The 14,443-nt window shown below is 35.3% G+C and overlaps 1 protein-coding gene across 5 annotated transcripts in view; it reads left to right on the top strand.

Annotated features, from left to right (window-relative positions):
* The window catches only part of Mpp7 (MAGUK p55 scaffold protein 7), a 233,377-nt gene that overhangs the window by 135,661 nt on the left and 83,273 nt on the right, over positions 1-14,443 (top strand). For all 5 annotated transcript variants that reach the window (XM_078023471.1, XM_078023470.1, XM_078023474.1 and 2 more), the window contains one exon: positions 13,562-13,639. In XM_078023471.1, the coding sequence (XP_077879597.1) occupies positions 13,562-13,639 (78 nt within the window). The remainder of the gene's footprint in view (positions 1-13,561; positions 13,640-14,443) is intronic.

Consider the following 14,443-nt stretch of genomic DNA (forward strand, 5'->3'; position numbering starts at 1 on the left):
TATAAATTAACCTAAATTGTTTTCCTGATTATTAAAAAGTCACTTTGCTCCCTTTCATATTATATAAGTGAACTGGCTGCTGTCTTGTTAAGAGGTGAGAGTTACTTTATAGTAAATAATTAATCTAGCCTTTTTAAAAAATATTTCGTAGTTGTTGATGGACCTTTATTTTACTTATTTGTATGTGGTGCTGAGAATCCAACCCAGTGTCTCACACATGTTAGGCAAGCACTCTTCCACTGAGCTACAACCCCAGCCAATTAATCCAGCCTTTTAAGTACTACGACAAGTACCTAGAAATTCTGGGTAATTGCAAACATTCTTTAATTTTTATTTTTTGGGGTTAATAATTTTCTGTTTATTAATAAATAGAAAGTACAAGCTTTATATCTTGTCTGAATTGAAAGTTAATGTGTTTATTACTCTGCAACATGACTCCCCTATAGCTCTTACCAAAACAGCAATATTTATACGTGTAATTTCTTAGTACTAACAAATGTTCCTTTACATGCATTGCCAAGCTTGAAAAAGAAAATAGGCGGAATCCTATAGTTTCAGAAATGAGTGGTAAATTGAATACTGTTCTGGAAACTGCTTAAGCTCTAGTTATATCTCTGTTGTGGAGACTGGGTTGTGGATGTAGCTCACTCCCCTATAATTTAGGCTGACTAAAGGTAGGGAATTGGTACCTAGACACACATAAAATGACTTCATTTTCTCATCTCAGAAGGTAAGAAAAATTCTAACTATCTGTTAGAAAAGTGACAAAGAAGCTGTTTTGTCCTTGGGATTGGATGGTAACAGAAAATAGTCTACTTTCAGAATCTGTGATGTGGACTGATTGGAGCATAACTTTGGATGTATATTCTTTTAGAAAATATTTTTATTTGCTTCTGATGAGTGACCTTGAAATCTTACCAGCCACTTGCTAATTTCACAGTGTAAATTAAGCAAATAAAAATATTTTCTAAAAGAATATACAACCAACCCCAGGATGACTCTTAAAAAGCCCCATGAAGGTTGCACTGACAACCTCAAATTATAAAACACTTGAGAAAATAGTTTAACCTCAGTCACAACCTACAGGCCTAGCAAGTACCAAGGTTAAAACCTAAGCACCTTATATAATAGAAGTCTCATACCTTTAACATGTATGTTTAAAATGATATCCATAGTGGGGCGGGGACATAGGGAAGAATGAAGGAACTTTGGTTTGTGTAGAGGGGAGTGAGGGGAGAGGGATGGGGTTGTGGGGATGGAAAGAACGGTAGAAAAAGACAGACATTACTCTATATACATGTATGATTACACTAGTGGAGTAACTCTGAACCGTGTACAGCCAGAGGAATGAGAAGTTGTGCTCCATTTGTGTACTATATATCAAAATGCATTCTACTGTAAAATAAATTAATTAATTACAAAACTATAGGAAGGCATAAAAGAAAGCCACAACCATTAGGAAAAAAGAACTACTAGAAAGAGAGAACAAAAATATTCATAAAAGAACCAATTTGAACCATAAGAATAAAAACCATAATCCTCAAAAAGAAAAACACATGTAACTCTGGATAGATTCCTCAGAGATTAGACACAGTTTAAGAGAAAAAAAGTGAATTGGAAGATAGATTTAAGGAAAAATTCCTAGAATGTAGAGATAATAATGTTTGGTAGGATATAGCAACTCAGTTTTCCATGACATATGGGTAGGTGGTAGACTGATCCTACAAGCCACATGGGAGAATATATGCCTAACAAGCTTTGTCCTACCAGATATTAAGAGTGAACATAAAAATATAGTAATGGTTTTGACTCAGAGAAAGACAAAGAATTGAACAGCATGGAAAGTCTACATACAATTGTATGTAGGAGTTTATCTTTAATATATTTTTTATTTTTATTTATTTTTGTTTTATTTTAATTTTTGAAACAGGCACTCACTATATTGCCCAGGCTGCTCCTCCTGCCTAAGCCTCCAGGTAGCTGGTATTATAGGTACCCAGCTATGTGGGAGTTTTTTTTTTTTTTAATTTTTATTGTTGGTTGTTCAAAACATTACATAGTTCTTGACATATCATATTTCACACTTTGATTCAAGTGGGTTATGAACTCCCATTTTTACCCCGTATACAGATTGTAGAATCACATTGGTTACACATCCACTGATTTACATATTGCCATACTAGTGTCTGTTGTATTCTGCTGCCTTTCCTATCCTCTACTATCCCCCCTCCCCTCCCCTCTCCTCCCATCTTCTCTCTCTACCACATCTACTGTAATTCATTTCTCCCCCTTGTTTTTTTTCCCTTTCCCCTCACTTCCTCTTATATGTAATTTTGTATAACCCTGAGGGTCTCCTTCCATTTCCATGCAATTTCCCTCCTCTCTCCCTTTCCCTCCCACCTCTTGTCCCTGTTTAATGTTAATCTTCTTCTCATGCTCTTCCTCCCTGCTCTGTTCTTAGTTACTCTCCTTATATCAAAGAAGACATTTGGCATTTGTTTTTAAGGGATTGGCTAGCTTCACTTAGCATAATCTGCTCTAGTGCCATCCATTTCCCTGCAAATTCCATGATTTTGTCATTTTTTAATGCAGAGTAATACTCCATTGTGTATAAGTGCCACATTTTTTTTTATCCATTCATCTATTGAAGGGCATCTAGATTGGTTCCACAGTCTTGCTATTGTGAATTGTGCTGCTATGAACATCGATGTAGCAGTGTCCCTGTAGCATACTCTTTTTAGGTCTTTAGGGAATAGACCCAGAAGAAGGGGAATAGCTGGGTCAAATGGTGGTTTCATTCCCAGCTTTCCAAGAAATACTGCTTTCCAAATTGGCCGCACCAATTTGCAGTCCCACCAGCAATGTACAAGAGTACCCTTTTCCCAACATCCTCACCAACACTTGTTGTTGTTTGACTTCATAATGGCTGCCAATCTTACTGGAGTGAGATGGTATCTTAGGGTGGTTTTGATTTGCATTTCTCTGACTGCTAGAGATGGTGAGCATTTTTTTCATTTACTTGTTGATTGATTGTATGTCCTCCTCTGAGAAGTGTCTAATCAGGTCCTTGGCCCATTTGTTGATTGGGTTATTTGTTTTCTTATTGTTTAATTTTTGAATTCTTTGTATACTCTGGATATTAGGGCTCTATCTGAAGTGTGAGGAGTAAAGATTTGTTCCCAGGATGTAGGCTCCCTATTTACCTCTCTTATTGTTTCTTTTGCTGAGAAAAAACTTTTTAGTTTGAGAAGTCCTATTTGTTGATTCTAGTTATTAACTCTTGTGCTATGGGCGTCCTATTGAGGAATTTGGAGCCCGACCCCACAGTATGTAGATTGTAGCCAACTTTTTCTTCTATCAGACTCCATGTCTCTGATTTGATATCAAGCTCCTTGATCCATTTTGAGTTAACTTTTGTGCATGGTGAGAGAAAGGGATTCAGTTTCATTTTGTTGCATATGGATTTCCTCCATTGCATGCTTTTAGCCCCTTTATGTAATTTTGTGGATTGGTTTCTGTGTCCTCTATTCTGTACCATTGGTCCACCCGCCTGTTTTGGTACCAGTACCATGCTGTTTTTGTTACTATTGCTCTATAGTATAGTTTGAAGTCTGGTATCACTATACCGCCTGATTCACTCTTTCTGCTTAGAATTGCTTTTGCTATTCTGGGTCTTTTATTTTTCCATATGAATTTCATGATTGTTTTATCTATTTCCACAAGAAATGCCATTGGGATTTTGATTGGCATTGCATTAAACCTATAGAGAACTTTTGGTAATATTGCCATTTTGATGATGTTAGTTCTGCCTATCCATGAACAGGGTATATTTTTCCATCTTCTAAGATCTTCTATTTCTCTTTAGGGTTCTGTAGTTTTCATTGTATAAGTCTTTCACCTCTTTTGTTAGGTTGATTCCCAAGTATTTTATTTTATTTTATTTTTTAGGATATTGTGAATGGAGTGGTTGTCCTCATTTCCATTTCAGAAGTTTTGTCGCTGATATACAGGAATGCCTTTGCTTTATGCGTGTTGATTTTATATCCTGCCACTTTGCTGAATTCATTTATTAGCTCTAATAGTTTCTTTGTAGACCCTTTTGGGTCTGCTAGGTATAGAATCATGTCACCTGCAAATAGTGATAATTTAAGTTCTTCTTTTCCTATTTTTATGCCTTTAATTTCTTTCATCTGTCTAATTGCTCTGGCCATTGTTTCCAGAACTATGTTGAACAGAAGTGGTGATAGAGGGCATCCCTGTCTTGTTCCAGATTTTAGAGGGAATGCCTTCAATTTTTCTCCATTCAGAATGATGCTAGCCTGAGGCTTAGCATGGATAGCTTTTACAATATTGAGCTATGTTCCTGTTATCCCTAGTTTTTCTAGAGTTTTGACCATAAAGGGATGCTGTACTTTGTCGAATGCTTTTTCTGCATCTATCGAGATGATCATAGGGTTCTTATCTTTTAAGTCTATTGATGTGGTGAATAACATTTATTGATTTCCGTATATTGAACCAGCATTGCATCCCAGGGATGAATCCTACTTGATCATGGTGCACAATTTTTTTGATGTGTTTTTGTATCCGTTTCACCAGAATCTTATTGAGAATTTTTGCATCTATGTTCATTAGAGATATTGGTCTGTAGTTTTCTTTCTTTGAAGTGTCTTTGTCTGGTTTAGGAATCAGGGTGATGTTGGCCTTGTAGAATGAATTTGGAAGTTCTCCCTCTTTTTCTATTTCCTGAAATAGCTTGACAAGTATTGGTATTAGTTCTTCTTTAAAGATTTCGTAAAACTTTGCTGTATACCCATCCGGTCCTGGGCTTTTCTTAGTTGGTAATCATTTGATGGCTTCTTCTATTTCCTCAATTGATATTGGTCTGTTTAGGTTGTGTGTATCCTCCTGACTCAATCTGGGTAGATCATATGACTTAAGAAATTTATCGATGCCTTCATTATCTTCTATTTTATTGGAGTATAAGGATTCAAAATAATTTCTAATTATCTTCTGTATTTCTGAAGTGTCTGTTGTGATATTGCCTTTTTCATCCTGTATGCTAGTAATTTGAGTTCTCTCTCTTCTTCTCTTCATTAGCATGGCTAAGAGTCTGTTGATCTTATTTATTTTTTCGAAGAACCAACTTTTAGTTTTGTCAATTTTTTTTAATTGTTTGTTTTGTTTCAATACCATGATTTCAGCTCTGATTTTAATTATTTCTTGCCTTCTACTACTTTTGCTGTTGTTTTGCTCTTCTTTTTCTAGGGTTTTGAGATGAAGTGTGAGATCATTTATTTGTTGGTTTTTTTCTTTTTTTAAGGAGTGAACTCCAAGCAATGAATTTTCCTCTTAGAACTGCTTTCAATGTGTCCCATAGATTCCGATATGTTGTGTCTGTGTTTTAATTTATCTCTAAGAATTTTTTAATTTCCTCCTTGATGTCTTCTATAACCCATTGATCATTCAGTAACCTGTTGTTCATTCTCCAAGTGATGCATGATTTTTCCTTCCTTCTTTTATTGTTGACTTCCAGTTTCATTCCATTATGATCAGATAGGATGCATGGTATTATCTCTACTCCTTTATAATTTCAAAGAGTTGCCCTGTGACATAATATATGATCTATTTTTGAGAAGGATCCATGTGCTGCTGAGAAAAAAGTGTAACTTCTTGATGTTGGGTGGTAAATTCTATATATGTCAATTAAGTCTAGGTTATCAATTGTATTATTGAGTTCTATAGTTTCTTTAATCAACTTTTGTTTGGAAGATCTGTCCAGTGGTGAGAGAGGTGTGTTGAAGTCTCCCATAATTATTGTATGATGGTCTATTAGACTCTTGAACTTGAGAAGAGTTTGTTTAATGAACATAGCTGCACCATTGTTTGGGGCATATATATTTATGATTGTTATGTCTTGTTGGTATATGGTTCCCTTGAGCAATATGTAGTGTCCCTCTTTATCCCTTTTGATTAACTTTGGCTTGAAATCTGTTTTATTTAATATGAGTATGGACACTGCTGCATGTTTCCAAGGTCCATATGAGTGATATGATTTTTCCCAACCTTTCACCTTCAGTCTATGTATGTCTTTTCCTATCAAATGTGTCTCCTGTAGGCAGCATATTGTTGGAGTCTTTTTTTTTTTTTTTTTTGATCCATTCTACTAGCCTGTGTCTCTTGATTGGTGAGTTTAAGCCATTAGCATTTAGGGTTATTATTGAGATATGGATTGTTCTTTCAGCCATATTTGTTTATTTATGTTACTTAACATGGTTTGTTTTTCCTCTTTGATTATTTTTTCCCTTTACTGTACTACCTCCCACTATTGGTTTTCATTGTTGTTTTCTATTTCCTCTTCCTGTAATATTTTGCCAAGGATGTTTTGAAGAGATGGTTTTCTAGTTGTAAATTCTTTTAACTTTTGTTTATCGTGGAAAGTTTTAATTTCATCTTCCATCCTGAAGCTTAATTTCGCTGGATAAACAATTCTTGGTTGGAACCCATTTCCTTTCAGCGTTTGAAATATGTTGTTCCAGCATCTTCTAGCTTTCAGAGTCTGTGTTGAAAGATCAGCTGTTATCCTGATTGGTTTACCCCTAAATGTAATCTGCTTCCTTTCTCTTTTAGCTTTTAAAATTCTCTCTTTATTCTGTATGTTGGGCATCTTCATTATAATGTGTCTAGGTGTGGATCCCTTATGATTTTGCACATTCGGCATCCTATAGGCTTCTAGGATTTGGGATTCTGTCTCATTCTTCAAGTCTGGGAAGTTTTCTCATATTATTTCATTGAACAGATTGCTCATTCCTTTGGTTTGGACCTCTATACCTTCCTGTATCCCAATAACTCTTAAGTTTAGTCTGTTTATGTTATCTCATATTTCTTGGATGTTCTGCTCATGGTTTCTTAACAGTCTTGCTGAGCTGTCTATGTTCTTTTCAAGTTGAAATACTTTGTCTTCATTGTCTTTAAGTGTTCTACTCTGCTGGTAGTACTCTAATTTGAGTTTTTAATTTGGTTTATTGCTTCCTGCATTTCTAGGATTTCTGTTTGTGTTTTATAACCTCTATCTCCCTGTATATTTGATCTTTTGCTTCTTGGATTTGTTTATGTAATTCATTTTCGAAGTGATCTCTCATTGTCTGATTTTGCTGTCTAATATCTTCCTTGAGACTCCAGATCATCTGAAGCATGTATATCCTGAATTCTTTGTCTGACATTCCATCTGCTGCAGATATTACCTTTTCTAAAGTTGAGTTGAACTTCATTGCTTGTGGTCCTTTCTTTCCTTGTCTTTTCATACTGCTCATGTTTCTTTCTGCTTTGTGAAACTGTTGTGTTATTGAATTTTCCCCGTATATATTTATATTGCTCTTGTATAGTTGTAAAGTCTCCCTTGCAGGTGCGGGTGGCGGCTGTGCTCCTCCTCCAGTTGGGGTGATCTGTTTATCACGCTGGCGGGCCGCTGGGCCCCTTCTCTGGGTCGCGTGGTCTGCCTAATTTGCGGGCGGCAGCTGGGCCCTTCCTCCAATTGGGGTGATGTGTCTACCACGCCGGCGGTCCGCTGGGCCTGTTCTGCCGGTTGGTCGCAGGTCTGCCTACCTTGCAGGTGCGGGCGTTGGCTCTGCCCCTCCTCCAATTGGGGTCATGTGTCTACCACACCGGTGGGCCGCTGGGCCTGTCTATGTGGGAGTTTTAAATAAATAATAAGTGGAGAAGATTAAATGGTGCTATAAAGTTAGAACCTCTCATGGATGCAAGTTCAGTATACACAGTATAACTATAATACTTTGAAGAACTCACAGGACACCCTCTTATATTAGGATTGAGAATGTTCTTTAAGTAATGAAATCTAGTCTGGTGCATTTGTTCTTGCCTGTAATTTCACCTACTCAGGAGGCTGAGGAAGAGGATCACAAATTTGAGGCCAGTATCGGCAATTTAGTGAGGCCCTGTCCCCTGCTTCACCAAAATGGGATGTGGGAGTTCAGTAGTAGAGTGCCCCAGGGTTCATTTCCAAGTACAGCAAAAGAAACAAAAAAAATGGCCAACCATGAAGAAAAATCTAGATATATTTGGCTACTTTAAAATAACTTCTGTTTGCCCAGGGCCAATATACTTAAGATGGGATAAACAATTGGCAAATAGTGCAAACAAATATAATGGTAGATACAATGATAGTTTTTAAAAATTTATTTTTATTGGAAATGCACAATTTATTTGTTACAGTGTCATAATTCAATATATGTGTACAATGTGTCATGACCAAATCAGGATAGTTAATATTTTCCTCTGATTTATTAAGCATGTTTTTACTTGTACGTACGTGGTACAGTGTGACATTGGGATGCGTACATAAAATATGTTTCTACTCAGTAATCCTTTAGAGTGAGATGCCTAATTGATGCATTGATGTCCTCCAGGGGGTATTTTGGAGACCCAAGTTCTTTCCATGTGGTGCTTTGCTGTCTCCTAGTGTCTTGTTGTAATCTGCATTTAGGTGGTGTAAGGAGAAGAGCATGGAGGAAAAGCATACTGTTTTTTGTTTGTTTGTGTTTGTTTTTGTTTGCTTTAAAGGCGTTAGCCTGGAAGTGGCATTGGAACTTACACTTAACCTTTCATTCTAGACAACTAATCCCAGGCACTAACTGAGCTACAGGAAGAGGGGGAAAGAATGAGCATTATAGGATATGTAGCCCTTGACTAAGCAGCCACATCCCAGCTGTGATTCTGTTATTGTGGAGGGGAGAATGATATATAGTAAATCCATTGTGTGTTTCCATGTCATAGCCAACTACCAGTCTGATAGCACCAAGTGTTGGTAAAGGTATAGGGGAACAGAACACAGTGAACTCCTGTACACATCTATCCTGGTGCAGGAATCTTGTAAAAGGATATTCAATAGCAACAATGTAGAAACAACTGTATTGGCTTTAGGTCAAAGTGTGGATACACAAATACTGTTAATTATTATGGTAGAATGTTATTCAGCTATTCAAATGAATCAAATAGTTCTACATGTGCCACTGTAGATATATCAATATAATATTGAGTGAAAAATCTAGTGGTAAAGGAAATAATGCCATGTATGTGCATCAAAGAAATAAATAATAGTCTGTATTGTTCATAGATTTTTATATGTTTAAAATCCAAATATCCACCAATTTCTTTTGTAGAATATGTCCAGCAATTGAGCATGATTCTTTTTCCTTAGAGGAAGGAGAGAAGGAAGGAATGGAAGTCTGGGTCTTTAGCAATATCACTAATGATAAAATATAATGAGCTTATCTGAAGCAAATATGCCAGGTTAATGTGTTTGACTTTGATGCTATGTATGTAGGTGTTTATCATATTTTCTTTTTAAAAAATGTTTAAAGTGTGTCAGTAAACAGGATATTAATCAATAAGGCATTTCAAAAAATTTTAAAGAATGATGTACTATACACTGTGTGTGCTTTAGGGCCTCACTAAATTACTTGAGGTTGGCCCCAAACTTGTGATCCTCCTGCTTCAATCTCCCAAGTTACTGGGATTACAGGCATGTGCCACAGAGTTGAGCTACTAAAAACTTATTGATAAATTTAGAATGCATGAATACTGATTTCACATGATAAGTATAGATCTACAGCAATATGAAGTCAAAATTTATCATTAAAGACAGAAGCAAAACCAGGATATGAATTTTACTACTTTTTTGGTAGTTACTAGCCATATGAAAATTAACTACAAGAGAGAGGTTAAGCATATTGAATTGGAAAGGAATATGTGTCATTTGTATTGTTCCTTCTGTCCTCATTTTTTTTTTTTTAGGTTTAAGTTTCCTCTTTATTGTCCCATTTTTCTTTTGACTTCCAATATTTTTCTTTTGGAGAAAGATTAAATTATTATTTTTTTAAAAGAGTCCAGCCATTACATGTAAAAAAAAAATTATTTTTATACAATATAGTATGTGAATTCCAGCTCTCTTGGCTGTGATTGCGTCTTGTGGGTTTTCTTTATTTAATAAAGAATTATTAAATTCTTTATTAAATAAAGAAAAAATCAGAATTCCCCTCACACCCACTTCCATTTTTTAAATAAAGTAGATGGTGTATAAGTGTTCATACAAGTGTTAATTCCAGATTGGTTACTATTGATTAACATAATAGAGATTCAAACTACTAAGCAGTTATTTGCACTGCTTTTTATACTTAGAAACTGGGAAAAGGATTATAGCTTTGATTTATTTAACATAAAATAATTTTAAAAAACATGGTGGAGTTTTTCAGTGTAAATACCTCTACACATCGTTGAGAGGTTTAGTACAAATGACTGTGTTGGGAGTAGTTTCTAAGTCCTATTCATACTCTGACTATGAGAGCTTCATTTAAGAAAGTTGTGTATAACTAAAATTAGATCACTGACATCAAATTCCCTTACTAAAAATAAAATTTTTAGTAGATATATAAATGAAGGTAACTATAATTTTCTTATAAGAACTGGTTCCACATAGAAATGATTTTTATTTTAACTGACTTTTTCTAACTCCACTGTAACTATAGAAAACAAATTCTTATATAGAAAACATGCACTGTTTAATACAGCATAATAATATATGTAGATTTTGAAATGTCCTCTTAATAGTATATTTTAAATATTTCAGCATGTCATTATTTTAGGAGCTTTCTGTGGAGTAGGTATGTCTTTCTGTCTTCTCTCCAGACATCTTTTTCCCTAACTCCTTTCCTCCCTGAATTTCTTCCCTTATTTCTCATGCTCACGGGAGAAAAGTGAAGCACACTATTATCATTACATGGTTGGATCTGCTGTGGGAAATATATAGTCAAAAATAAATGAGATTTTTGCCTTCCATTTAATAATAGATGTTGATAATTAAGCTGTCTCTTTGGTTATACATCTGTCTATTGGATTTTAAAATGTTCCTACTCAGGGCAATTTGTCAAGCTATATTAGTGAATTTTTCTGGACTACAAAGGAAAATTATAGAGAGTGTAATGTAAAGCTAGGCTATGTTCTCCAACAGGAAAGCTAGTAGCCACATGTGAGTATTTCAATTTTAATTAATCCAAATGACATAAAATTAAAAATTCAGTTTCCCAAGTACACTAGTCCCAGTTCAAGTAATCAATAGCCATGTGGTTCGTAGCTACCCACGTTGCACAAGTAGCTATAGAGCACTTCAGCCTCACAACAAGTTTTGTTGGCCAGCCTTGAATGGTATCTATAGGTGATACCTGTTTGTTTTATTTATCTTATTAGAATTTTAAAATGATTTTCCCTGGATATTATAAATACTAATACTAATTTTTAGAAACAAGGAATAGCTCAAAATTATTCATGAGTATATATTTTTTTTACTTTCCTCCCAACTTAATTTTTAAGATTTTAAGACTAGTGAAATAAAACATGTATCAACCTGGGATTGCCAGCATTTTGCAATTCTCAAAGAACATTTAGAAAATTTTTGATAATAGTACAAAGTCCAGGGATGGGGACGTGAGGGTATGGACTATTATCTTACCCAGAAGATGATGGAGGAGGAACTGTTTATTTTTATAAGACACTCAAAAGAAACAGAGTTAGTTTCTTTTGGGAATATAATTTTAAGGTATAATTACAATATTAATCCAGGAAAAGTGGGAACCATCAGAAAGAAGATAGATAAGGGAGAAGGATGGAGAGGAGCCAGCATGATCCTTTTAGTTGTTGGGGACCTTCACTATTCCTTGCCATCTCTCTCCTGAGTCCTTTCCGTGCCCTGTGTACAGGTCACGTTCACTCAGCACTGAAAGCAGCCAGTGAGGAACACAGGCTTTCGACATGTTAGTCTGAGAGGCAGGAAAGTGGGTGATTAAGAACTCTGACAGGGAGCCAGATGGCTGGATCTTGGGAGTCCAGTTCTGGCTTTTACTGTCTGTGAGAGTGTAGCAAGTTATTTAACTCTGTTTATCTGTAAAGTGAGACAATCTTACTATCTTCCTCTTCATGTTCCCATGATGGTTAAGGAATGAAGATATAAACTCATTAAAGACTATATTGTTAGTATTGCTAACAACTGTTACATAGGTAATATGGCACATGGTAAGTGACCAATAAGTATACGCTTCTATATTTATTATATCAGGGAAGAAGATATTTAAACAAGTAATTGCAGTAAAGCTAGATGAGTTTTATAGTAGGCTAAGTTCAGTGTTCCATGATCATATATGTCGAGGTGACCTAATTCTTGACAATTATTTAACCAAATTTAGCTTAGCTTTTAGTTTGTCTGTTTTTTGTTTCAAACTATACTTTCATAGTTTCTTAAATCAGATTTTATTCTTTTTATGGTTTGCGTTCTTTAAAATTTGTTTATTATCCCAATGTGATAAATGTTTGAAGGCTCCAAGATATTAAGTAAAAATGTTGTCCTGATCATTCTGGTAATATCATAACTGTCACAGTTCTTTCCTGGATGCTTTACATTATATACCAGGTTGCCAAAAACGTAATAGAATCCTCTCTTAGCAATAGCCTCTGGCTAATCAAAATAAAATCTATCTTCCAGACTTTTACAGGGGAGTTTGGTTAGCTTCGAGTATAATTAAAGAGTATATTATTTGATACCTATTAAAGACAGGAAATTGTGAGGTGCAACTGGTTTTCATATATTGTGGGACAGTTTTCTTTAACTACATATAGAAGCTTCTAAAGTGAGTTTTCAAGTAAAAAATATGAAGTACACCTATGTAAGAGCTGAAATAGATTAAACTTAAGTACCAACAGGACACCTTTATCGAAGCATCATTTACTTCTCACTTTCTAGTATGAGATTTTCTTAAGGAACTCAGTTTGCCTCATGTAGCATTAAAATCGATTCTTGCTTTTGTGTTTCTTGGGTCACAATGATAGGAAATGAAGGGCTAAATTCCTTTTAATTAACATAAGTTACATATTTTGTAATATGGAGAAGGTTATTTAAACTAACTAGTTGTGAGAAATGTCTCTAGTTATGAGGAATCTCTTTGTTTCATTGAAATCTGAATTTGGGGTAAATGTTAGGGAGTTTCAAAAATAAATGAGCAATAGGTAACAGGAACAGAGTGCTTGGTAAGGTGTTTCTGGACTTGATATCCACGTATGCACCACACCAATTGCTGCTTCTTGGTGGCTCCTATGTGCCAACCTGTCATAGTGTCGCTGCTACTTATTGCTTTGTTTTACTTATGTTTCAAGAAAAATAAACTACAAATAATATGTGAGGTATCCAAGCTATATATTTTAGAAATTGTAGAGCTTTAGAAACGTGACATGTTTATTCAGGAGGAAAAGCTAAGGTTTAGATTCTATGTGGGTCGGTCCTATTTAATGACAATGCTTTTCTGTTTCACTCCAAATAGTAAATATTGGATCACAGTAATAGATGAATTTTATATACATATGTGCCACCTATAGGTTTATTTTAACACATGGCTGTAGAAAAAGTCCAAGGAATCCAATTCTATTTACAGTTATAAAAATATTAAAATATCTGTGATTGTTTGCTAGCAGGTAAGCTCACATTTGTTTGATTTTCTTCCAGATTCATGAAAAACTCCACTACTATGAGAAGCAGAGCCCGGTGCCCATTCTACATTCTGCGGCAGCCTTGGCCAATGACGTAAGTGTGGCTTTCTGAGCTCACAGGACGTGTCTGCCTCAGGCCTGGCAGAGGTGGAACTCATCCTAGTGCAGACAGATGTGTGTGATCCTACGAGTGAAAACCAGAAGAAGTTGCAAATGTTTCCAAAAGCCCTGTCATCACTGAGCTTATGCTGATATTATGTTGATTTTCATTCACTTTCCTGTTTTAAAAATTGTGCATGCACCTACCCCTGTGTTCTGCCTTGGTAACGACGTAATAGAAATTTTAGGCTTCAAACTCTATGGAGAGAAAGAAGCTGTCAGACATTGGTGTTCTGAGAAAGTCACAGACAAGGGGAAAGCTTTGGAGAAATAAAGACAAATGAGATAGTTATATTGCTGACAGTACTGAAAAAATGACAGGTGCTAGGATAGGAATGAGGCATATGAAATACATAAAAAGACAGAATTGTTTTTAAAATGGATTATAAAGCACAGTGATGATTTATGGATATTAGACCTTTCCAAATTACCTTCATAACCAAAAAATAAATTTTAGAAGCAGTTGGCATTGATGGAGTAGTTAATTTCCTGTAGCTATAATTTTATTTTAAGCCTGGGAGAGGGGAACCTAACTTGCTGATTCCTACTGTTAACTTTCGGATTCGGATGAATTGAGAGCACACCTGGATAAACTATAAAGGACACTCAGCTAGACGAGAAATGTGTTTAGTGTGTGGTAGTGATATCCTGTAACTTATTTGTTGCTCTTAAATTTTTTCCTGTATCACCATAAGGCAAACTGTAATTCAGTTTAGTAAAATGCCAGGACCATAATATG

The sequence above is a fragment of the Ictidomys tridecemlineatus genome, chromosome 10 (assembly GCF_052094955.1).
Source record: "Ictidomys tridecemlineatus isolate mIctTri1 chromosome 10, mIctTri1.hap1, whole genome shotgun sequence".
Classification (NCBI taxonomy): Eukaryota; Metazoa; Chordata; class Mammalia; order Rodentia; family Sciuridae; genus Ictidomys; species Ictidomys tridecemlineatus.